Raw genomic sequence first — 27,598 nt, forward strand, 5'->3', positions numbered from 1 at the left:
CGTTTCATGTCCACTGAGGTTGACCAAAACAGGAATAGAATGAAGACAGTGAAGTCACGAAGGTAACTATGAAACCCAAGAACTGCCCACTATTCTCATCTGTACACATCAAGAAGCCGGACAACTGAAATTCATCATCATATTTTGAAAGGCTTTGGTCAGAAACTAAAACCATAGGTCTATCTCTCATGAAAGTGCATTTAAGATCATTTAAATATATTCTATCTGGAGTCCGACCAGCTTCAAAACATTACTTAAACAACAACAACCAACATAAAAAAAAAACCAACACCAAAAACCAACCACACAAGCACACCAAAACTTTCCCCTGATTAAAATACAGAAAATCAAAGGCTTGACTTCGTATTGCAGCAACTGCAGTTGAAAATCATTTCCTTAAAAAAATTGTAAAGCAAAGCCCACTTTACTAGGACCACACACCAGTACCTTGAAAATGTTCCATCTGACTCAGTGAAGACTGGACTCGCCCAGCTCCTCCTGTTGTCCTCATTCTTCTCTGTCCTCTTTTTCCTTAAAGGTGCTGGCACATACGCTGTCTGCTTGTTTTTGTTGGGTAAGAAGCGATTGAAGTCAGTGGTAGGTTTTGGTTCAATCACAGAAATCCTGCGGTAAGACCTGTCATCTTTATGGGAGTCATGCATTTTGAAAGGCAGTTCCGAGTCTGTGTCACTGTCACAACCTTAGAAGAAAGGGGAGAAAAGGGGAGGCACAAACATTATTCTCTTGACAAAAGCTTCTAGCTACAACTTGGATCGAAATCTTCTAAAATAAATTTAGCTCCATATTTGAGATGTTTTGGCTGCAAATTTGCTGAACTACTAACAGGACAGTAGAAGAGGTATTTTTAGAAGTCTGTGGGAAAGCTGTGATAAGATCCATTAAGCTCAATTAGGTTTGCATGACCCTGCTACATTTGTTCCATTCTTTCATTATCACATTCTTTCATTATCACAGGAAACAAAGCACTAACCTCTAGACTAAAGACATAAAACAGCACAGAAGTTTTTAATTAAATAATATTTGCCAGGTAAATCTACTAACAAAACCAACTTAACAGAAAATAGTATAGCAACATGCTCATCTCACCAGATTAATGCCCAGTAGAAGACCAGCATGTGTCACACATGTAACACGGCAACACGTTGTTTTGCTCAGATCAGAAATGCTTCACGTGGCCTCTGCCCAGTGATTTTATTTTATTCACATGAAACAAAACCCAAAAGCTCACAATCTTCATTACTTGAATTTAGACTACAAGTTCATATTAAACTTCAAAACTGGCAGAGAAACACAGGTTAGAATAGAGCTTTAGGGAATCAATGTCACAATCTGTCTTCTTGTTATCTTTACTTTCATGATAAACTAGCAAAAGTAACAAATACTATCCAGTTTTCAACCTGGTGGGAAGACCCCATTGAATATTCAATATTCACAAATGAAGTGAAGACATAGAAGTTTGACACAAGCACCCTAGGAACAAGGCAGGAGACTTTTGCAACTGGTTAACTGATGAATTTTAGGTCAACCCATCAAGATCTGTTTTCTACCAATTTCCCTTATGGAACCCTGCACATACACACACCCGAATGCAGCCATGAGAGCAAGAGTTCCAGCAAACCCTCCCAGGAAGATTTGTGTGAGCAGTCCTTTGTTTCTACCAACTGCTAAAGGCTGATATTTGTATAAGCAAAATGCAGCTGCAGCAGTTACAAAACTAAAGTTGACTTGCCAGCCAATTTAAGTATGGGACATCCAAGTATTAGGTTCACACAGTGTCTTCTCGTACACTCATATAACACATGTCAAGACAAGAATTTTAAAGAGGAAAACATACCTTCACTGCCACCTTTCAAGGTTATATCTGATGAAAAGCTTGTGGAGGATCTTGAACCAAGAGAGTCCAAGCTATCGAAGGAATCGTCTCTTTTATGGCTGGCTGAAGACGAAAAGGGCTCTCCCCGGTCAGTGTACCAAATATCACCGTATCCACTATCCCTGCCACTTCTGTTCAGGTGGCTGGACTCTTCAAGTGCCTATGAGAGTAAGTTTTTAAAGGTCTTTTACAATAATTTAAGATGCAAATGGTTTTAACTCAAAATTTTTTAAAATGCATTTTGAGTTCATGAACAAACTTCAGCAAAGACTAATGCAACCCCCTAAAAACAACACAAATCTTGGATAGGAGATTCAATACAAGGTCTTAAATTTCTCGTATCTCAGTCAAAGGGAATCGAGACTGGGCTCTTCACAATCTACCACATCAATCACAGCAGGTGTAATCATATGGGTAGCAGAAGAACCAATGTAAGCTAAAAATCATTCCTTTCACATGGACCTTGATAGCAAACAAACAAATAAAATACATTACTATATTGTCCAAACTAAGAATAAAATTAAACTCCCAAGAGACTGTTTAGAATCGATGCTGTAATGTTTAACTACAAAATTCAGACTATTTGTTTAGTGTCCTTTTTTGGATTCCTTACCTTAGTCAATGCTTGTCCTAATAACTTCTCAAACGCTTTAAGATTGAGGTATGGACCATTATAATGGGGGCTACTTTGGGCTTTTCTTCCAAGCCAGTATAATGTAATCAAAACCTAAAAAGAAACAAACAAAACTAAATACAAACTTAATTACTTTCCTCTCATACAATGTACCAGTATCAAAGAATCTCAGCATGCTGCTAGAGATGTTTACACAATGAAATCTTGCTTACAGTCTTAGTTATGAGCACCAGCAAAACCAATTAGAGAGTGTTACAATTCATCTCATCTATTACGTAAAGTAAGCGGATGTAAGTACTGTTTCCAATTATTACACTGATTTGGCAAAGTAAGCCACAGAGATCATCATAAAATGGCACTAATTTGTGCAAGATAAATGAATAGGTGAAGAATAACGTAAACATAATATTACCATAAACAGAAGTATTTAAAAATAATGAATCAGCATTAGTGTGAAATTGTTTCAGAAAACATCAAAGTAGACGTGTCTTACATTTTTCACTCTTCTGTTGGTTTCCTCTGGTCTGCAGCAGGGCAGGGAGTGAGAAAAAGAAAAGAAAGGAAAATGTTTTAAAATAGCTGACTTAAAATTTAATTATTCAAGATTTAAAAAGTTTCAAGACCAATCAGCGGTCAATATAAAATATGCAACTATGACTGTTCCAAAAGAAATAAAAACATTTTGCTTTGAATACATAGTCAAAATTCTGTACTATTTCAATGGTTACATACAGAGTGAGCAACTAGCCAATCTACTACAGATTCTGTTTTGAGAAGTACACAGAAAGGCTCTAAGCTTTTTTAATAGCTTTAATTTAGTTATTAACAAAATAGAAGGGGAAAACAAGTTGACGACTTTGGGAAATAAAACCCCTATTAGCCAGGAAGATCATACAATGATTTGGGTTGGAAGGGATCTTAAAAATCATCTAGTTTCAACCTCTCCACCATGGGCAAGGACACCTTCCACTAGATCACTTTACTCAAAGCACCACCCAACCCCGTCTTGAACACTTCCAGGGATGAGCATCCAAAACTTCTCTGGACAACCCATGCCAGTGCCTCACCACCCTCAAAGTAAAGAATTTCTTTCCAATATCTAATCTAAACCTACACTCTCTTTTAGTTTAGTCATTTAAACTTGTCCTATCACTACATGTCCCCATAAAAAGTCCCTCTCTGGCTTTCCTGTAGGCTCCCTTTAGGTGATGCAAGGCTGCTGTAAGGTCTCCCTGAAACATCCTTCTCTCCCACTGAACAACCTCAGATCTCCAATTCCAGGCAAAAGAAGATTGAATTGTAACTTTTTCCCTGATTGTAGTGTTTTCTAAGGTATTTGCCTCAAACACAGAGAACACTTTAGACTAAAGAAAACTTTTCAGACAAAAAAAGGAGAAACTGAAAGTGAGACATCTGGAAAGTGATACTGTAGGGTGGGAAGGAGAGGTTTGTTTCTTTTTTATAAACACGTGGGTTTCAAAAAATACTGAAAACATATGCAATCACTATTAGTAAGCTTTTATATATACATCCACAGTCTGTAGCACACCTTGGAAATGTACCAAGGCATACTCATTGTGGTCCTGTTGTCCTCCTGCTCATTTTAAGAACAAGAAGAAAAAAACCTTTTGAATGGGAGGTTCACAAAGGTGGGGTAACACAAACCTAGTCATCAGGTGAAAATACTCAGGGGTTGAACTGCAGACAAAGGCTGAACAACACTCCTGCCTGCAGTGCCAGCAGTTATGGAAGTACAAATGGCTTAAATACTGAGAAACAACTTTTCACCTGCTCCAAATGTTGGTTTGGACCTGGTTCAGCTGTAAGCTTTACACGCAGCACAGTGAAGAGGTTCAAACAAAAAAGCAAAGACTTCACATACAGCAGCAGAAAGGCTTGTGCAGTCCCATAACAGGGTAACAATTTACCAGAGTACCTATCCTGTTGCTGCCTGTTTAGGAACAAGCTAGTCAAAGGTTACAGAAAAAAAGGTAGAATAAGCCATTCGCGAGACAGTTATGAGTTAGTGAAATGATGCCAGGGCTTGGTTAGTGCAAGCAGCGCTCTTCACGGAAATGTAATACTCAATGCGATGTGACAACCATCAGGGACATAGATCGTCCCTCCTTCTTTCTTCCTAGTTTGAGAGCTGTAATTGCCTTGCCCATCCCCACATCGTAAAGAAATCAGGCTACCAGGCATACAAAGTCCTGAGGTGGATCTGACCCGTACAGTCCTTGCCTGGAGCTTCCTTAATGTTATATGCCAGAGATGCCTCTGGTTCTGTACTCAGTGACTTCTTTTTCACAGACAAGGAAGAACCCTTCTTCTTTAATGTGAAATAACTGCACATTTGGTTTTGTTTAGTCCCTTCCAAAACACATTGCTATTCTTTTTTCATTGCAGACTAATTTTTCAGTAGGCTGACTTCTTGTCCAATGTCCATATTGCAGGACACACTATGGCTGTGACCTAAGGTGCAATGGCAGGTTGATTTCCCAACACTACACTTCTCATACCCAATAGAGAGCATTTTAAAGTTTTACATTCTTTACCTTCAAAACCTTTCATTAGGAGAATTTCTGTCTTTGTTTGCACTTAGAAAGCAGAGACCATGCATGCCCTTGCTAAAGATGCTTTAAAGCTTGCTCCCAAACTTCAGCAGCCCAGTAAGGAGTGAGAAATCTGCCTTCAACCAGTTGGAGCCCATATCATAAAGGATGCCAAGCTTCCTGTAGACCAAAAAGCTAGGTGACTGAACATGATGGCGTTCACTTCTGCTTTCCTTGAGATCTCGGATAATAATATTCAGTTGTCTTTATATTTCATAGAATCATAGAATTGATTCGGTTGGAAAAGACCTCTGAGATCATCGAGTCCAACCCTTGGTCCAACTCCAGTCCATTTACTAGATCATGGCATTCAGCGTCACGTCCAATCTGCGTTTAAAAATCTCTAGGGATGGTGAATCCACCACCTCTCTGGGCAGACCATTCCAATGCCTGAGCACTCTCTCTGGAAAGAATTTTTTTCTGATAACCAATTTCAATTTCCCCTGGCAGAGCTTAAGCCCGTGCCCCCTTGTCCTATTGCTGAGTGCCTGGGAGAAGAGACCAGCCCCAACCTGGCTAGAACTTCCCTTCAGGTAGTTCTAGACAGTGATGAGGTCACTTCTGAGCTTCCTCTTCTCCAGGCTAAACAACCCCAGCTCCCTCAGCCTCTCCCCATAGGACTTGTGCTCCAGTCCCTTCACCAGCCTTGTTCCTCTTCTCTGGACTCGCTCCAGCACCTCAGTTTTCTTTTCTGAACTGAGGGGCCCAGAACTGAACACAGTACTCAAGGTGTGGCCTCACCAATGCAGAGTACAGGGGAAGGATCACTTCCCTGGTCCTGCTGGCCATGCTATTTTTGATACAGGCCAGGATCCCATTGGCCTTCTTGGCCACACTGTTGGCTCACGTTGAGCTTCCTGTCAATTAGTATTCCAAGGTCCCTTTCTGCCTGGCTGCTCTCCAGCCACTCTGTGCCCAGCCTGTAGTGCTGCAGGGGGTTGTTGTGGCCAAAGTGCAGGACCCGGCACTTGGCCTTGTTGAACTTCATCCCATTGGAATCAGCCCATCTCTCAAGTCTATCCAGATCCCTCTGCAGAGCCCTCCTGCCTTCCAGCAGGTCGACACTCCCTCCCAGCTTGGTGTCATCAGCAAATTTGCTGATGATGGACTCAATCCCCTCATCTAAATCATCAATAAAGATGTTAAACAGGACTGGACCCAACACAGACCCCTGGGGAACACCACTAGTGACCAGCCGACAGCTGGATGCAGCTCTGTTCACCAGCACTCTCTGGGCCCGACCCTCCAGCCAGCTCCTAATCCAGGAGAGGCTACACTTGTCCAGGCTATGGGCTACCAGCTTTTCCAGGAGTATATTATGGGAGACAGTGTCAAAGGCCTTGCTGAAGTACAGACAGACCACATCCACAGCCATCCCCTCATCCACCAGGTGGGTCACCTGATCGTAAAAAGAGATCAGGTTGGTCAGACAGGACCTGCCCCTCCTAAACCCATGCAAAGAATTCAACTGGGGTCTTATGTGTATCTCTGAACATCTACAGTTCATAGTAGGGGACCAGATAGAGGTACCAATCGCAAGCATAGCAAGTTCTTCACTGCTGGGAGAGGAGGCATGGCACTTTAAGTTCTCCGACAACCTGTTTTATTCAAAAGCAAGCTCCTGCTCTCGCCTCCACTCCCTTTTGCAGGTCTGGCTCTAAACACACAGAGCTGAAACACTCAGTTTCTCACACTGTATTTCAATAAACCGTTCAGAAGATGGAGCACAAGAACTTCCGCAATGTAGCTTCTAAGCTTTTTAAATACTTTTGGACAGTTACCACCCTATTTTGAACATAAGGCTATAGCATTGAATCACACACAAACTGCTTGCAGAGATATTTGTCCTATGAAAGCTATTCTAGGAACCAAAGGGGTAGTCTAATTGCTAAAGTATTTTCATCAACGCAAATAAATGCCAATCCTACATTTGGCTACTGTGAAAGAAGTCTGCTAAACCCTAATACCAAATTCCAGCTAAGAGATTTCAAAATTGTAAAAGTAGAACTCTTGATTCACAAAATGTGAACCTCAGCTGGTTTCAGCAAAAGTTTACAACTTTAAGATTAGCCATCCTGGAAAAGATCTCCCAAACATAGCACAGAAGTCTAAAGGGCAATAGAAAACACGTGGGCGATATTATAATTGTGAACCACAACTGCATAAATCCAAGTTGAACAGTGACAAAAAAAGATGTGAAATAACCACATGTGGAGAAATAACACCTTCCGTGTAAATCATATCATCTACATTAATCCTTCAGCAAACAGAAAAGAGACAAATGGGACAGAAATAGTTCTCACTTGTTCCTCTGTTATATACTTAGAGACAAAATACCTCCATTATATTTCAACACAACACATACTGACAAACACCACTTACTCACAGACAGCATGAACCCACAGATGTTTCTCTAAAGAAGACCACTCTCCAAGAATAAAGCAAAGTGGCACAGCAGATCAGCATGCTGAGCCACAGCTCAAGGAATTTATTCTCAGCTCCACTGTTTGCTCAAGGTTAAATAGCAGAATTAGTCACCAAGGCCCTAGCCTGACAATACAAAGGCTTTGGCAGCAGCTTGCGTTTAAGGATTTCCTGATCTCCCTTTCCCTTCCAGCCGCTCCTGTTTGCTGCTCCCGTGGTTATGCCAACACACCTCTGAATCACTCTACAGTTCCATGCTGCCCATCAGGACCAGAGGGCTGTACCCATTTCTTTGTTTGGGTTTTTCCTAATATACATTTTCAAACCCCAAATTACCATGCTGGTCTGTTTCAGAGCATGATCATACAACTGCACTAGCACCCTGGCAAGAGGACAGAGGAGTGGGCAGGGGGCTGGTGGAGGAGGACTCTGCTCCACACACCAGTATCATGACAGTCCCCATGTGATGACCTCAGCCAAATGTGCTCCGTGCTTTCTGTTTCTGAGGACTAAGGAAAGTTCGCAAGTATTTGTTTTTACTCACTATGGCAAATTTAAGGGGTTTTTTTAACTGTAGATAATCAAAAACCTTACAGGAGCTAGCAGACCACAGTAATATAAGAAATGATCCTTACAAAATAGCAGTGCATTTTAAAGAGCTACTTTTATTTCTGACTTATTCCAAAACTTTTAAACAATGAACACGGTAGTCTGGATTTTATATTTCTAACACACTATATGGTTTGGTTTCCCCACATCCTAACATGTATTAAATTCTAGCCACTAGCAACTCATGATGTCAAATCCACTTTGACACTTCACTTTTATTATTTTCCAGGAAGAACAACAAGGTGGAGCTCAAGACCAAAACCAAAACACCCAGAAGTCTGTGCAAAATTCTGGAAGATTATTTTACAGCATCCCATTCAGAGAATGTGGTTTTCTACATGTCTGTTTCTTATATAGAAACACATCTAAATACAGGTATCAAACAACAATTAAAAAAAAAAAAGCAAGTTTGAACAGAGTATCCTCCTCCCCTAAATGAGGGTTAGCTGCCAAGACTACATGTGGTCATGTCCAAAGAGATAAGACAAATCTCAACCCATTTACGGGAAGAAAGAAAGGACAGGGACACTCCCACTGACAGAAAGGAATGTGCCAGTGACAAATGCACCCTGCCCAATGCCAAACCCACTCCTTGGTGACAAATACTTCAGAAACCCCAACAGCTGCCAATCTGTTTTTCTGTCCCTTCCTCTGTATGTACCACAGATCTCACAAACACAGGACTTGAATATATTCCTGTTTAAAAAGAAGTATTGGTGCTCTCCCTTTGAATTTCCATCCACCAAGGCAGCAGTTGCCCCTTCAAGATGCCATTTGAAAGATTTGGAAGAGCCATACCCTGGCCCAGGAGCTGGAGCAGATCAGCACACTGAAGACAAGACCACTCCCGAGCTCCTTGCCAAGCTCCAGGCACTCCAGCTTTACACCGACCAGCTTCACTTACGATTCAGAGGAAGACGTCGTAGGACTTAAAGGATTTCTCCACCCTCGGCGAGGTATGCTGCGAAGGAGACAGATGCTGCCTGTCCAACCAGCAGCGAGCTTGTGCTAAATTTCAGTCTCTTTGGCCACCTACTCAACTGCTATTAATATTGCTGCTATCGGATTTCAATGAATTCCCACATGCTGCTGAGAATAGAAAGGCTCCAGTGGAAGATGTGGTTGCTGCATGGGTACAGAAACATGAGGACATTCCTCCAGCACTTAGATCCATAGCAAATTGATATTCAACCCCGAGAGCTCCAGCTCACTGCTGAGAACACTGGAAATACCAGTTGGGTTAAGGCTGCTGAGTTTGAGAACAGCTTTTGGAAATGCACCTTTCTACTTGATTATAAAAAGCATGTGCATTTTCCATAGCAACAGATCCACTGGACCCAATGTGCTTAGAAGAGCACACAGAGTCAGGTATAAAATGACAGCAGAAAGCCTTTTTCTGTGTCCCCACAAAACCCCTGGCTGACAGTAAGAAGTTCAATAGGCCTCAACGACTGAGCAGCCAGTCCCCACCCTGTGCCCTCACCTACTAATGAAAGGGCTGAGGGGTGGAGAAGAGATGCCCGGGAACGGAAAGGCAGAGAGGGAACACAGCCAACACCCTCCACGGGAATGCATCAACTCCCATCACTTCAGAGCCTGTCCTCTCACACTGCCCCTTGAGCATAGCTCTTCCTTGTTGATCTCACAGATTATGTTTCCACACCATTCTTAAATACCTTATCAAAACAAAAACAGGCACTTCTAGAAAAGTGCATCAACCCCAGCAAGACACCAGAGGATAACATTATCCATTTCCTCATGCTCTTTTCCGACCCCTCCCTGGGTGGTCCATCTCTGCCAGCTTCCTCATATCCCAGTCTAATCCAGAGGTTTTCCTAAAGAGAAAACTAGTATTTTGTAGGGAAGAATGCTTGCCTGTCAAATAAAAAATAAAAATAAGTCCCACAGAAGAACAAGCCTATGCAGAGGAGCCTGGATGATATCCTGAGCTGTCCTTGGCCTTTGTCTGAGGGGTGGGCAGAGGAAACAGAATGGGGCATTCTCTGCAAGTTGTTGCTGCATCTAAGAGGAGACTGATAGGATCCTGCATCTTCCTGCTCAAGTATTAAGCTATTTTAAGAAAACTCAAGTTGGACTCGATCTTAGAGGTCTTTTCCCACATAAATGATTCTAAAGATTTATAATTAGTGTAGCTTTGTTGACTGGTCCCTTTTTGTGTCTTTTTCTTATTCCATTCCTAAAACCTCCTAAAACTCAGCAGCTTCACTAATTCCAGGCAATTAAACCATGTACCTAGTACTTTTTTGTTTGCTTGGTTTCTCCAGCACAAATCTAGAATGTTTCTCCTGCCTGCACTGGTGTCTATAAATTTCAGGTCTGGGCTAGTACCTATGCAAAAATAAATAGCAGGGTTTTTATTTCTGAAGACTAGTGATCACGTGCCATAACCTTTGGCCAAGGAGCATGAGAACATCCATTGACTTTTATGAAAAATTATTAAGTATTAGAAGTTGTGCAGTTGACTCCCAGCTCACATGAAGTGATACAACTTCTCAAAGGAAATCAGTGTGTTCATATTCTAGAGGACTTTTTAATTTCATAAGTGAAATGAATTGCTTCTCAAGAAAAAACTACTTTAATAAACACAGTAATTTAGATAAATTGATAGATAGCCATCATATCTCTCTATTTATCTGAATCTCTCTGTCTCCCTGATGCTTTTTTTTTCTTATAACCTGTACACAATTCAGTTGACCTTTGCACAATGATTATATTAAATTTTACCCCACTTCTACCTTCTTCCTTTCTTGTATCTTCTCAAAATGTTGAAATTTTATACTTCCTCCTCCCTTGATCTCATCCTGTTTATCACCAGGGTCACCACTTACGTTAACTTCTCTTGCATTTAGTTTTGAAGATCCCTTACCTTCATTCTCCCACACTAATCTAGACCATGTTGTGTAAATTTTGTAGACTAATTTGAAAAGAAATCAACATGGGGAACACACAATTGTGCCAGAAATCTTTCCAAAATAAACTGTTGGTATATCTGGGGAGTATCAAAATAGGCAATTAAGTGCAATTGTGTAAGTTTTTAGATATATATGCAAACCCACAAAAACGAGCAGCTGTTAGTTTGCTCAAAAATAGTTCAACAGCATTATTTAAAAAAAAAGGTATGGAGTCTATTATTTCCTTTAGCTAAGCTGCAGCAACCATGGCAACTCACAGTTAGCATTTTTTCAAGACAAAACCAAAATTTACTTTCTCTACTGCCTGATGCTTCTTTGCCATTACTAAATATTTCCAAAAGTGTTGTCCTTTTTACTCCCAACTCTTGCACCTAACTGGAGTATTTCAACATCCCCTCTTCCCACACACAGATGATAGAGGTAATTTTTTAGAACAGCACCCCAATACTGACCCATTTATTCCCACAATACATTGCTCAGACACCTCTGCACCCACTCCAGGTATGGGTAAACAAGTTATTGCAAGGGAAGTTAAGGTGAAAAATTTTTCACCTACCAACTACTCCATAGCAACTGCCTCTGTGCACTCTCTTACACTCAACCCCCTGGATTAATACAATGTTCAATTTGGATAAATTCAGATGTGGTCCCCTGGGAAGTGCTAGGATGTGGCAGTCAAATTTGCTTGTTCAGAGAGACAAAGCGATTTTTATAACCTCTGTATACAGGGAGGAGTTAAAAAACACCCCAACCACCACCTTCACTGAACCTCCTCCCTTGGTCCATGCCCAGGGAAAGATCTAGTAAATGTAATTCTTTGTTATTTTTCTGTCAAGCAAAAACAGGTGGTGATATATAAGTGCCTTGTGTATAAGTGAAACAGTTTACCACCACGGCTTATAACACTCAAAAGCAAGGTTTATTTTATATCTCAGACTGTGCAAAGTAGATAAAAAACAAGAACTCAAGTCTATACTCTATAAATTATATCAGATATTTGGCAATGAACATATGCTCTGATAAAGCAAACATGTGACTGACAGTAACTTACAATGGGTATTGTTAAGTTTGTGCCTGTGCTAACATCCAGTTTCACCCATCCAAACAGGTATCTGCTCAGTTGCTGTTGTTATAACACATGCAGGGAAAACAATTCAGGGCAAAGGTGACTCAGAGTTAGCAGCAGAAGCTACAGATGTCCTATTCAGGGCCCAAGAACAGGAAGTAATCTGGAATTCAGTCGACTCCAGTGCCATCTCCACAGGAAAGCCAAATGCTAGGTATATGCATGAGGATAGATAACCTCTGGAGAAGAGGCAGACCTCCTGCATTTTGGGGCTACATGAGATTTGCAGCACCTGGGAGTCACTTCACAGATTTTTAATGGCTCACTTTTTCCTCCAGAGCAATTCCCCAATGCAGGTATGGCCAAATTGTTGCACAGGAGGACATAGAATATGGGCAGTGTGAATGCCAGCCCCTCTTTTTATTCTCAACTTTTGCCATATTATTAAAGAAATAATGTTCTTTTTGTTCTTCTGCAATTTAACAGGGGATTACTAAAAGCACAGCTTTGGGGAAAGAGCCATAAAACTAGGACTTTGGAAAAAATTTAGATTTATTTCTAGAGATGGACAAAGCAAAAATGAAAAAAAAAGAAGGTACAAGGTAAGAGCAGCTTATTCCATAATATATATTATGGAAACAAAGTGACACTGGAATCTTTCCTTAAGTAAATTAATACTGCACGACTGAATCATGTAGTTTAGTGTCTACATTTGGAATAAAAACTTTAAAGAACTACTGGGTTTTCTCAGTAATATTTTGGCAAAATATTTCATGAGCAAGTAAGAAGCACTGAAAAAAATTACAATGCTTCCTCTTTGGAATTTTGCCATATTTTCTCTGTGTTTCTTTGTGTTACCATAGCAACACAGAGCACATCATCATCACTCATCACACAGAGCACAACAGCATGAAACACGGACTAAACCTGACTTCTCTCTATTTAAGTCAGTTCTCTACTAACATAGGATGAGCAAATATGCCCAAAAGGAGTGAGGCAAAAAAATGCAACTGAACTTTATTATTTCCTATCTTTTGCTGATCTGTCTGCATTTGCAAAATCGTATTTAGAGTCAGGAGAGAGCTCTTCAACTAATGCAAAGTCAAATATTAATCTATGCAAGCTTTGAGAAAAGAATAATGGAAGAGGATGTATTCCCTTGAACCAGCTCTCCCAGAAGACATGGCATGAAGAAGCAACAGAATTTAAAACAAAACCAAGATATAACAATCAAGTAAAATTCACAAAGTGTAGTACTCTAAGCAAAAATGTGTCATTTTCTTTTAGGGAGCAGACAAGATGTGAGAAAAGTACATATTATTTTCCATATTTGCTATAACTCCCACCTCCCATCCTCAGCTCCTGCAACATCCACAACTAAGGTAGCTCCTTAAAGATGCAACTATTCTGGTTCAGATTCTTTATGGCATCAGATTTATTTATCTAACATATGAAATGTCTAAATTCAATTTGTTACTATCAGTAATACTGTATAACTATTAGCATTTTGAATTACATTTTTTGGGGGGGAAAAGAATTTGTCCATCCCAAAAGAAAACAGTGCTTTAAAGCTACTTAGAACAGCCAAGTCAGAGGGTATTTTTAAACATTTGCTCAAAACATTAAGGTTTTTGGGCCAGGTTTCCTGGCCAAGTTTTTAATGTTGGAAAAATGAATGCTTCTTTACTGTAAAGTGAGAGAATGGGTACAAATCCAAATACTTGCTTTGCCAGAATGTTAGAAAGCCTGTGTGGGAGGCAAAGAAGAATGGGTGAGGGGAGGAGAAAAGTTAAGCTAGTCTTATACCATATACATATACTAGACCATATACTTCTCAAGTTAAAGAATTAACATCCGTTCTGAGGATCCCAACCTACTGAAACCAAATGTGCTATTAGTCACTTAGGAGTTTCTGTTGTAAAGTTAGAGGAGTCTGAGAATAAAAGCTTGAACAAAATTAATGATATGGGAAAACAACTCTAGCCAAGGAACTACAGATGATCTCACACCTCTCTTTCACCAGTACTCATGAAGTATGTAATTTGTATCACAAAACTGATGACTGAGGGGAAAAAAAAAGCTTAATACACCAATTAAGACATCACCAAAATGCTCCAACAAGCTATTACAACTAAGTCTGGTGGTAGGGAGGGAGTGGAACAAAATGATGCGATTCTGCTCCAAGTGAGGCCATGGCAGTATTCCCAACATCTTTAATGAGTGCATGAGTAACTGCTAAATTAGGAATCTTCCTTCTCATGAGAAAGAAGATACTACTTGCATGAACTCTTGGAAATTACAGTTAGCCATCTGCAGAATTTCACCAACTCTCTAGCCAGATGAAGCACTGGAGAATTAGGCTCCTTAAAACACACATGGTGGTTGTAAGCTATCCTTCCCAGAAGTCAATCAAACTTCAGAGCCAATATAACACATAAGTAACCCTGGGGCTCTTGAAGAGTTTATTCTACAAATTCTTCTTCCAACAACCCTCCTCCACAGAGAGCAGGCACTCCTTTTGACTCAAGTAAGGCTAAAAAAACCTAGACTCCCATCTAGGAATCCACAGTGCCTGAAAACTAAGGGTGTCTCAAGACCCTGTGAATTTAATCCTTGCAAAGATTATCAAACTAATGGTTAAACTGCAAACTATGTCAATGGCACCAGTTTGCTACAAGTCTCAGCTTCCCAATGGACAGTAGGCACATGCTGCATCAGCAATTGCTAAATTCAGAACTGTTACATTGGAATTGTTTATGAGTAGCCCTCTTGATCTCAATTTTTTGGCCTTGTTTGATTAAGAAATCCCAACAGCAACAGTGCAGTCACTATATTCATTGTTCTACAATTTGGTGAAAAGCCGACTTTATCATCCCCCAATAAAGACTGATAATCCAGACATGATGAAAAATTAAAAGGCAGTTCAGTAAAACTAATCAGATGTTTCTCCTCTTGATTATACTTAATTAGACCTGAAACAAATTACAGCTGGGGAAGAAGCACAGAGCAAGTCATCTCAGATGTCTCATCACCAACATGTACCTTGCAACAGTGAGACTCAGAAGAATTTCCAAGGTCTCCCCTCCTTCTTTGCAACTCCAGGCTAACAGAGCTACAAGAGGAAATTAAGTCAGAGCAGTGCAAGAATATCCAGTAGTATTTCTAATAAGGAGAGGATATATCAGTCTCTGCCACTGCCTTAGGAATAGGTTGTCAAACCTCAGCAAAACCCAGCTGTTCCTTGACAGGAAGGTAACCACTATAAAGGACAGGAGAAAAGAATGGGATGAACATACCTTTGACCCACAGATAACAAACATGGATGATAAGCTTGAGCATTATCAAGTTTCATTGCCAGATGGCAAACTGTTGACCATGTTATCCACACAACACTGAAAATGTTTCGCAATGTACTTTCACTTTCTTGCTGCATAGTGCTAGAGGTGAAAGTGGCCATGAAAAAATAGCTGGAGTGCTCAATATATTATCCTTTCCACATTTCAGTGTGGATGCAATTAGTGGCCCACTTAACCTGCCAGACTATATATTTTTAAGATAAATTTAATAAAAGTCCCTGTCATAGATGCGGTTTTTTAGCAAGTGAAGGTACAAAGACATAAAACAGTCTTCATCATCAAGGAAATACATTTATGGCAGAGTAGCACAGTGTACAAGTTTTCTAAGATACTAAGAAAATAGCTTATACTGCAGTGTGAGTTAGGCAAGCCTCATCAGTACTATCAAAACCAGCTCATGATATAACCAATCAGCCATGTTTGACACTAATTTTTTAAAAGGCACTGATTCAGAACCAGTCCAATAGACATATATACTTAATTTTCAAAGAGAAAGAAGATAAATATGAAGTCTTCTGCCACTCTGCATTTAAATCTCTTTGCTTGAAAAACAGCGCATTGAATACATGTAGAAATATGCAGCCCAATTTTTTTTTTTTTTTTTAGATAGGAAAGAATCTGCGGAAGCTTCTTCTAGGGAAAGAGATCCAGAAATGTTGCATGAACTCTGGACAGAATGTCAAGTATGTAATTACTTGAAATATTATTAAAAGTAACATAGTTATTACTTAAAGCCCTGAAGGAAAAACCCTGACACAGGATAGGTACACAGTGAATATATTTGAACTTTTTTTGCATAATGAAATTACCAACAAAAATAATGCGATGCTTCTAAACAGGAAGGCACCAGGAAAAGAATAATAAATTAAAAGCACAGAGGTATTATTCTTTGCAAAAGAAAAAATGGACTGTTGTCAAATGCACTCCCAAATTTATTCTTGTGTTAAGCACTGACATGGAAATATTAGCATTGACAAATGCTGATAGCATAGAAATCAACTGACTGGATGTGAAGTAAACAGGCTGTTTAAAATACATAAATGCACATTTAAATTAATGCTTGTGCTGATTTTCAATTTGTAAAATCTTGCATGCACTCATTTTGACTGTCATACCAATTCCTCTCAAAAATACATTCACCAGCACAATCATGATTCCAGAGCAACTTACAGGAATAAAAACTCTTTTGAAATTCTACTTCCTTCACAAAGGCTTTTATTTTTGCTAATTTTAGCTTGCATAGAGGATCCTGTGCTTCATGAACACAACAAAACCTTGCAAAGTGCTTTCAGAAGTTGAAGACTGGTCAGGGAGCACCACCATAGGTAAGAGAGCTTTAGTTAAACCAAATAGCAATTCCCTATGAAAAGATAAACATGTAATTATCCAATGAACACAACAGCACAGTATTGACTTTCTTGAATAATTATTAATTTTATTACAGATACAAAGATTAGAATAGACTGCAACTCACTTTATTTAATGAGACAATTTCTTTTTCTGCCCTCTCTCTTCTACAAGTCTTAAGTTGATAATTTATACCCAGTTTGTCTTACATTCTTCTCTTTGTTCCTGTATCTTGCTGTATTGACAATCACTTAAAGAGCTACATGCTTTCAAATTCTGACTATGAATTCATCTCTGCTGTATTCTCCACCACCAAGGGAGGTATAAGGTAATTTTTTCTTATAATTACCCACTAATTATTTTTTTGTATGTAATGATCAGGGCATTACACACCTTAATAAGCAAATGCATGGAAACCTTTACAACTACCTCTTGTAATTCCATCAAAGACTAACCTCTTACAACCGTCATCTGCCCCCTACTTCAAAGTGTGCACTCTTTGACGCTGACCTGGTGTTGCTGTTTGTTTTCCAGGTTGCCTGGCAGAGACATCTGAGCAATAGAGAATGAAAACAGCGAGAAAGCATCTTTACCGGGTATCCCAAATTAGCTAAAGAGTTACCAGAAGGCTATTCCAAACAACAGTGGCAGTGGCATGAAGACCACCTACAACCAAGGAACTAGAAACTAAGATTGTACCCCTCTCCATTTACAATTAAAGCAGATTCCATAATTTTTTTACAGGTAAAGTAAAAAAAAAAGAAATCTCAATACACTTGTTCTGAAACTGAAGGGAATCTTCATAATTTAAAATTGCACAAACAAAAATGTCACATTATCAAGAGCCGAAATAACCTGAACTAATTAGCTGGAGTACTCTCTCATGGCCAAAAGTAGGAAAAACTCCACAGTTTAGTAGTTTTCTTCCACTGTTTCCACTGCTTCTTACTTCAGCTTTTTAAGGAGGACAGTCTCTCCTGCAACTACAGATGCACGAATAATAAGAATGCTTCATTAAACGTTGCATGCCAAAATCTACATGCAATTAAGCCTGACCAAACAGTTTACAGGAGCTTGAACATATTTGCTTTCCCAACAAAAAGTCTGCAAACAAAAGCTCCTTCTGTAAGTAATGTTCATGTGCCTTCAGTACACATCCACCAAAAATATTCCTTCCCCAGGAGATAAAAGCAGGCTCCTCTGTCTCTCTTGCTCTCTCTCCCTCTCTCTCCACCCTGACTTGATCAGACAGTAATATGTCTTAAATGATGGAAACTACACAGATACATTCCTGGGCAAGGGGTGACAAAAAGAAATTTCCACTGTTTACTGCTTCTCCACCCCTCCTGCACCATAATTAAGCCAGAATCATTGAGTTGTTTAGGTGAGAAAAGACCTTAAGATCACTGAGTCCAACCATAAATCTCGTACTGCCAAGTCCACCACTAAGCCATGTTCCTGAGTGCCACATCTACAATGTTTTAAAGGTCTCCAGGGGTGGGGACTCCACTACTTCTTTGGACAGCCTGTTCCAATGTTTCTCAACCCTTTCACTGAGATATTTTTTCTAATATCCAATCTAAACCTCCCCAGACATAACTTGAGGCCACTTCTTAGCTTGTCACTTGTTACTTTGGAGAAGAGACTGACCTCCACCTTGCTACAGCCTCCTTTCAGGTAGTTGTGGAGAGCAATACAGTCCCTGCTGAGCTTCCTTTTCTCCAGGCTAAACCACCCCCTTCCCTCAAGCCACTCCTCATCAGACTCATGATACAGACACTTCATAAGCTTTGTTGCCCCTCTCTGGACACACTCCAGGACCTCAACTTTGCCAGACATTTGTCACAGTATAAGCAGAGAGTACCTGCCTTAGTCCTCCTATGCTGGCAGCCCAGTGCACAGCTGAGAGCAGTGACTAAGCAACCATCACTCACATGGTACCCAATCAAGCAAAGCTCAGACACCCAGACTCGTGCTGTTTGGTGCCACCCACCCCAGATTCAGAGATTTAAAATCTTATCCAATTACTGAAATAGTAGATTGAATAAAAAAAAATAGAAGTCGTCATTTATAAATGCAGTCACATCATTGTATCATGATCACCACACTAGACTGACTACATTACCTGGATAACAGGAGATTTCTATACAGGTTATTTATCAAACTAGCTAATTGAATATATTCTCAAATTATTCAAATGGTATTAGAGAAAACTGAAATTTAACTAAGGAATTTGTTTACAGCTGAAAGAGGAAAATGTTTCAGGAAAGACAAATTGTTTATATAAAAAAAGCATCCTTTTGCAACAGATTATTTCCTTATTTAAAGGATGAAAATATCGCAGTGAAATGGCAAATACTAGTAAATCACCAGTGACTTTTGTATGATTTCTTATCAGCAGCTAACATTCGAAACCAGAGGAGAGCTCAGATTTCAAAGAATAAAATGTTCTGCACAGAGAGAGAGAGGGTTTTGCAGGACAAGCATAGCAGAGGAATATCATCACCAATACATCTTATTCTGTGCTTATTCAACCCGTGTGGGCGTGCCTTCTACATAACCATCTGATGTGTGATCTTACAGTTATATTTCCAGTGCCAAAATCAGTAACAAAAACCTCTTAAATTAACTGATCTTTTTAGAGCAAAAGTAGGTTTTAAGTAATGATGCTGAATATAGTATATGCAAATACACGTACCAGCTTATTACAAGAGACTTTCAGCCATTCTTATTATTCTTATGCAACTTTTACTGAAATTTCAAATGGATCAATGAAAAACTCATATGTTAAATTACTAATAATTCATTATAATCTTTTTCCCTGGGATTGCACAACCTGGTCAGGTATAGAAGTAGTCAGATTCTGGCCTAGATTAAGAGACCTAACATGATTTTATTAATCTTTTCAGACAGCTCTGCATAAAATGTTCCATACTTGCTAAAACTTAACACTTATAGATTGCTTGACTGAATTATCAAATGGGTTTTTGTTTGGGGTTTTTTGTTTGTTTCTTTGGGGTTTTGGGTTGTTTTGATTGGTTATTGTTTTCATTGTTTTTTGACTGGCACTGAACACTGAATAGATGGATTTACAAACTCCTGACCTCTTTATCTTAGCCCTGAGCAGTCCCTGTTATTCCAGAACTCATCATTTTGTGTATAAAATTGGAATTGTTCAGATTTTCCTGTTCTCACTTAAGTAATCCAAGTTTTCTTCTATTTCATAAAGGAGTATAATTTCTGAAAAAAAATTAACCTGAAAACAACTACTAAAAGCTGTTTACTACAGCAGTCAACACAGGTAAATTTGGACAGATTAGGATTAGTTTGTGTAATTGTACAGTAATTCCCAAGAACTGTGTTTAAAATACATCACATCTTCAGTCAAACCATAAATATACTGTGCCTTCTGTTAGCTCAGGCATTTTTAGCTAGTGTTTTACCAAGTACAGCCCTCACCTAGAAAATTATCACAGTTGAGGGCATCTTACAAACATCAGGTCACAGAGTTAAAAAGAATATGTACTGCATCATAAATCTGACAAGCGTATTTCAGTGGTTATTCACAGGGAACAAGTGGCTGTCTGTAATTTAATAGCCTTTGCAAAAGCAGAAGTATTTTGAACTAAGACTCCCTTTCCCCACCCCAGTCAAATATTTTATCATATAACGCATTGGAATCTACGTCAGTTGATGCCTATCTGAACATACTGGGTTCAAAGGTGTGTACGTGTTTACATTTGCAGGACATTTTTTCTAGAAGGTAAAGGAAAGAGGAAATATCATCTGCATTAGTCAACCTTCTTACTCTAGTCCCAGCAATGGGCTGCAGCAGCTTTCAGAATTTTTCTTTCTGAGTCAGTTTGCGATACTGCACTCCCTCCCTGGGCAGACAGGAACGCAGGGAGGAGATACATATGCCAGAGGGCAGGGATGGCAGGAGGACTGGCTCTACAGGAACCTCATATGACATTCAACAAGGACAAAGACCAAGTCCTGCTCCCGGGATGGACCTAATTCCTGTGACTGCAGAGTGGGGCAGGACGTGGGCCCGGACGTCCTGCTGGGCTGAACATCAGCCAGCAGCAAACCTTGGCAACACTGGCCAACAGCATCCAGGGCTGTACAAAACCATGTGTGGCCATACAAAATGGAGCATGGCCAGAAGGCTGACAGATTTAATCACTCCCCCTTTCCTTTATCACTTATTACACCATGTCTATAATGCTGCTGTTCCCAGTTTGGTGTCCTGTAGTACAGGAAAGATGTTAATTAACTGGAGCAAGCAGAGTGGAAATCAATATAATGGTCAGAGCTGGAGATCCTGAGCTTGATCATCCAGCTTGTTCAGTGTGGAAAACAATTCTCCAGTCAGATTTTCTTTTGCTGTTGGTATTTTTTCCCTTTTGTTTCTTAAAGACAACATCTCTATCATTTAAAAGAAACACGAAGAGAACATGCCTTTGTGTGGTTAAGTTTGGCTGCTATCTAGCACTCTTTTCCATCCCTCCTTCCTTTCTTATCATCTAACCATGTTGTGGTGAGACATTATTTTATTTAACTGATTTTAGTGACAACACGAAAACAACCCTGCAACCCTGTGGAAATGTGCTTTATAAGAATACTTGAATTTGTTATTGCATTACCAATTGCATTCTGTAGTATTTATAGCAGAAAACCTGCTAATGCCACTTTTACTACAAGTGCTTCAATTAAGCAGTAATAATAATTAAAATTGAAATATCTGAAAGCTCAGGAATAAAAATGGCCAAAAGTAGGGCTTTGTATGAAGTAGGATCGAGAAGTGTTAATAAATACACTGTTCAGCTTTACTTTCTCTATTTACAGAGTATGGTTCACTGGCAAACTCCTGTATCCATGGAAAACTTCAAGTCAGCTTCCCCCACTATTTAAATATAGAAGTTCTTTCTGTTGAGCTGTCTGCAGAAAAACTAACTAATCTTCAGCAATTTAGCAGTAAAATACAATTAAAAATAATAAGATAGCAAGCTTGCATATGTGCTTCTGTTTAATTGATATTTACTAACACAAGCTTATTCTTTTCGTAAGTCCTTCAACTTCCAACAGACACAAGAACATTCCTGTATGAAAGAAAAAAGAACAACTATCAAAAAAATTCAGATTTTCTCTACCTTCTTTTGTAACTCACTGTTTCTCATCCAAAATCCTTTCCTCTCTATTCTGTAATGTTTTATAAACTGCTTTTAATACTGGGATGTTAGGGGATTAAAATGAATGCAGATGCCTAAGGTTTAAATGGATTCCCATGGGAATCCTAAAAGATTAGAGAAACTTCTCTTAACACAAACAAACATTGAAAATGTATTGTAAAGGCTTTTACTAATAATGGTTTCATACCCTCACCCCCCAAAAAAAATTATCCCAGAAATACTTTTAAAATGTAATAGGATTAAAAATGAGGACTTTGAACAAAACAACATCATTCAGCAGACTGCTACTGTAATCTAATAATAGTATTTGAATTTCATTATAAGGCTATGAATCAGTGTCACTGGAGATACCTGAATTGCTTTCAATACAACTAATGCAAAATAATTTTTTTTTTCAAATTTGTTCAGACTCCTCCTGTGTACTTCTAAGTACAAGTATAGAGGTTTTTCATGCTTACAGCAGAATCATCTTCACAAAACAGATAAATGGCAAAATCAAACACCATCAAAAGTATAATCTCATAAAGGAAGTATAAATTATTAACTGTTAAATCACTCAACAGCAAAAATTATCAATCTTAAACATTTTTCATAATGGTCAGAAAATTCACAGATAAAGCAGAAAGGTTAAATAGCACCACACCCAACAGTTTATAGACTTTACACTGAAGAGTTGGAGGGAAATTTCTAGCAGGCATAGTCCAAAGTCTGGAACATATTTTATTACCTACAACAGTTTTACTAGAGTGACTTACAGCTTACGCAGAGTAATAACATGAGCATGAATATTTTACATTTAAGCACAACGGTTTCGCTAAACTGATAAAACACACTCTTTTCATTCTCTTTATCTCTGCATATTGTCCTTATTAATAAAAGCTAAAATTGTGAAATGAATGATCATGAAATTAGTCATATCATGAACAAAATAAATATAGCAATTTCAAGGTTTAGAATATGGTTATGCCCAGGAAGTTAATACATTTCTATGACAATGCCAATAGCCAAAAGAAAATTTACACACTTACAAAGTTGTAGGAACATTTCTAGAGTCATTCTGAAGTGAGGGTGCTGTACTTTTCCATTTCAAAGGAACTGTCACTAGGAAACTGTCACCACAATAAAGGCCTATTACAACCACATGTGCAAAAAATGTTATTTTTCCTGGATATAAATGGGGGAAAAGCATCATTCATTGTTCTAATTAAGTTTTGGTTTAATGGCTTGCATTTCAGCTTTCAAGAACCGCAAAAAGCTTTCTTTTACTCTTTTCATCTCAACATGAATTCAAAGATAGTTTCTAAAATGCCCAAGCCTTTGGGGTGATTGACTTTTCAGTCACATAGGCATCAGCTGGAGATTTTATGTAGGTACAAGTTTTGGGCTAAGTATTATCATCCTTCTTGTACTGAAGTACTTGGCTTTCACCCAATTCACAACTTTCTATTCTACACAAAAAAAAAGGCAGGAAAGGGTGGTTCCATGTTGTGTGTTTGAGTGTTTTGATTGTTTTTTTTTATTTTGAAGCCAAATTAAAAATAAGTTTTTCAACTCACTAAAATGCATGTTTCTTGGAAAAATCAGCACAGCATATTTAGGTTTGGCTCCATCATGCATTTTTATTATAAGCACTAACTTCTTGAGAAAAAAATAAATTTCAACATGATGCAGTAATTTTGTAATATATTAGATATGGCAGAAGACCTAAGTATGAATTCAGTATTATCAACAGCAAACACCAGTTCTGAGCTACCTGTCCACAAATTGACTTTCATTCTTTCTCTGCCTTCATTGTTGTGTTTTTTTAGTTTCAGGATGTTTGATGCTGTTTCCTTTGAACAATATATGGCAGATCTTCCTGAAGGACAAGATAGAATACAAGAACTAAAGCGTGTCATCAACACAGCTTCCAGGCAGGTCACTTGCCAGACACTTTAAAGAGCTGAGTGATATTGGTATAGCAAAAAATTCCTCTCCAAAACACAAATTTCTAAGGCCACTGATGACAGTTCTCCACTCAAAAAGACCATATTTCAGGGGCTGCTATGAAGATTACTTTCTTCAGTGGTCTACTCAACAGCACTAACATTGATCCCATAGAACAGAAATTTCACTTTGCCTTTTTTGACCCTGCAAAAGAAAGCACTCTGAGCAGGAAACACAAGTGGAATCAGGAAACACAGCATATTGCCCAGGACTACACAGGAAGAACAATCAAGTAATGAGAAACATCAACTTCTATGAAAAAAAATCTTTTCTAATTAAAATCTAGTATCTACCATAGAGTGAAATACTTTTCTTCTGTGTTATCAACACAAGATCAGGAACTTGCTAAGGGACTAAACTTAGCACTGGAAGGAGTTACATCTGCATTCAACTCCCCTCTGCTACTCCTTCACTCTTACTTTTAGGAATGCTATTAGACCTGCACATTTAGTGGTTGCACCCAAAAGAACAAGTGAGGCAATTTCATCACTGAAAGGAGGCAGTGGTGGTATTGTAAATTAAATTATGGGATAAAGAAGATAGGTACTAGAGGATGCTTTGTGTTTAGATTAACTCCCTGCTAGAAGGCTTCCTTTCTGACAACCCCTAAAAGGAGAGAGTTGCTTAGTAAGGGACAAAAGCAGTGATGTGCAAGGTAGTGGTACATATGCTGTAATAGTTGACTCTTATATAATCAGAAGAAAACCTGATGAAATGCATCCTGCTCCAAATGAAACAGGAGATGCAGAGTATGTGCTTGCAGCCACATTACACAAGGAACAATTTCATTTTTTCAGGCTCTATTTTGAAAGCATCTCTTCTCTGAACAACTAGTTTTTGGTGGTATTTTAAATTCAGAAAGTATTCTCTCTGAACTGAAATAAAGAGGCTGTCTCAAAAACTCAGCTGAAATACAGGAACACAAGGATGAACATGAAACATAACAGTTGTTACTTCTCTCCAGTTGGCTTTAGTTATATAGAGCTTTATGCTACAAAAAGTACAGCATTCACATTTTTCCAGGATTGCTTTCTGCTTTAGAAAATCGGGGAAAAAATTGTTCTAAAGAAACATTAAATGGATAAGTTAAAAGCTACTCTGAATTTTGAAATACCAGGACCAAAATCAGAGATTTGTTATTCTCTCTCATGTAGGCACTCAGTCCCACTTCAGCAATACTTCTGCAACAGGGTTTTATTTTTGTCTTTATACAATTTACACTTCATTTAGTGTACAAGACTGATAATGAATACATGAAAAAGTACAGAGCAGCAAAATACGAAGGTCTTATCAAACTACCAAGTTCTGCAAGGCAATGGGATACCTTCAGCTATCCTTAGAAAGAATCACAGAATGGTTGGGTTGGAAGGAACCTTAAAGATCATCTAGTTCTATCCCCTCTGTCATGGGAAGGGACACATTCCACCAGACCAGATTGCTCAAAGCCCCATCCAGCCTGGCCTCAAACACTTCCAGGGATGGTGCATCCACAGCTTCTCTGAGAAACCTGTTCCAGTGTCTCACCACCCTCACAGGAAGAATTTCTTCCCAATATCTCAATCTAAATCTACACTCGTTCACTTTAAAGCCATTACCCCTTGTCCCATCCCATGTGCCCTTGTGAAAAATCCCTCTCCCTCTTTCTTGCAGCCCCCTTTAGGTACCAGAAGGCTGCTCTGAGGTCTCCCTGAAGCCTTCACTTCTCCAGGATGAACAAACCCAATTCCCTCAGCCTGTCTTCACAGGAGAGGTGCTGCAGCCCTCTGATCATCTTCATGGCCTCCTCTGGACTCACTCCAGCAGGTCCACATCCTTCTTATGTTGGGGGCCTTAGAGCTGGACACAGTGTTCCAGGTGGGGTCTCAGTTTTTGAGTTTAATTCAAGACATGCTTTAAATATAACTGTAGTTATAATACTAATGGATGCCAAGTATTTTAATTTGCTCTTGTATTGAAGAATTAAATCAGTATGGTAAAACTTCAACATCAGAACTCAGGGGCTGGACCTTTAAAAAAGTATGATATTTTGGATTTTGCAGTGAATTGTTTCTTTGGGTTTGTTTGGGTTTTTTGGTGTTTTGGTTTGGGGGTTTATTTTGGGGGGGCATGGTGGTGGTGGTTGGTTTCGTTTGGTTAGTTTAATATCTTAATCTGTTAACACACCATTGTTTTGATTTATTATTGGAATTTAATGAGATTTTTAGCTGGATACCTCATTTTACAGAATTGTATTTTTTTTCAGGTAGGAGAATTAATTTATTTGAAAGAAATACAAATATGAGTTTACACTCAATCTGATTGTTCAGGCTGCCTCCTTTAAAACTGATAATTGGAATAATAAACTCCATCAATATTAAAGTTTATAGTGTCTCTCTATGAGAACTCTCACTTTTAACTCCATAGTGTGATTTTACTAGGAACCCTTCAACAGCTGGGAACAACTGGGTGTGTCACCCCTAAAGAGCTGGTTAAGGAAGTGCTTAACATTTTTAAATAGTAACCATGCTGACAACTGAGAGTCACTAAGCTCATATTACATTCTTATTTGACAGAACTAAAAAAGAATCAAATGAACTGTTAAGACAATCTTGCATTAGTACAAATAAAGAATAAACTTAAAAACCATTGGGTTGTAAAATAACACCTCCTTCAATTAGAAATAATAAAATCTGAGGCTAAAAAGAAAAATTAAAAAATCAAATATACTGAATGAATTGAAGAGGGACACACATGCATTTACACAAATAAGTAGCCATTGAACAAGATGATGTGCATATGACTGCCAAGCATAATATGTGAGGAGTAAGTCCATCTGGATGATTTTTTTTTGAAACACATGACATATGACTGTACTATACCATTGAACAATAACTTCTGCAGATTTACAGAAAGACTGAACTATAAATCTCAGACGTTAATCCCCACTCCAATTTTCACAGGCAGAAAAGAAACCATCCATGCCAGTATACTTCTTCCACATCACCCAACTACTAATCTTGCTGATCTGGCAAAGCATAAAGTTTGCAAGGCTTGGATGGCAACCAGTAATTTTAGCCAGTCCTCTTCACACAAACTTCTAAACAATAAAATTTTAAGGAGCTTTTTCTTTGCAAAAAGGATAATCACATAATCACTTGGAACTGAGAGTCTGGGTATATAAGAGGATTCTTGCTTCTCCTGTCCCAGATTACTTCTAGCAATTATAGAGGAGGGTTTTTCATCACGGCAGTGCATCATCTCAGTTGCAATAGCAAACAAAATGCAAGTAAAAGTTGTAGCCTCCTTACCAGATAAGAAAGATTATTTTCTCAGAACAGATTCTGTTCATGAGGAACAATGGGGGTCTTCACCTCAAGTCAGATGTCACAAGAACACTGCATCACACACAAATAAAGAGTTTGGTATCTCTGAATGGCTTTGTGATGTTGATTAGAGGGAGTGCTATCAGCAAAGGTACAGAAGGCAGCAAGCACACTCAGAAAAAAGTACCAGAACAAAATAACTTTTCCTGCTGGGAAGGACAGGATGGCAGTCTGAGACTGGCC

At 38.9% G+C, this 27,598-nt stretch overlaps 1 protein-coding gene across 7 annotated transcripts in view; it reads right to left on the reverse strand.

Moving 5' to 3' along the window:
- LMO7 (LIM domain 7) overlaps positions 1 to 27,598 on the reverse strand; it is a 135,763-nt gene that overhangs the window by 41,332 nt on the left and 66,833 nt on the right. For all 7 annotated transcript variants that reach the window (XM_071549911.1, XM_071549896.1, XM_071549935.1 and 4 more), the window contains exons 5-8: positions 3,022 to 3,052; positions 2,508 to 2,621; positions 1,856 to 2,054; positions 448 to 700 (exon numbers count right to left, since the gene is read on the reverse strand). In XM_071549911.1, the coding sequence (XP_071406012.1) occupies positions 448 to 700; positions 1,856 to 2,054; positions 2,508 to 2,621; positions 3,022 to 3,052 (597 nt within the window). The remainder of the gene's footprint in view (positions 1 to 447; positions 701 to 1,855; positions 2,055 to 2,507; positions 2,622 to 3,021; positions 3,053 to 27,598) is intronic.

This window comes from Pithys albifrons, chromosome 1, assembly GCF_047495875.1.
Source record: "Pithys albifrons albifrons isolate INPA30051 chromosome 1, PitAlb_v1, whole genome shotgun sequence".
NCBI classification, from domain to species: domain Eukaryota; kingdom Metazoa; phylum Chordata; class Aves; order Passeriformes; family Thamnophilidae; genus Pithys; species Pithys albifrons.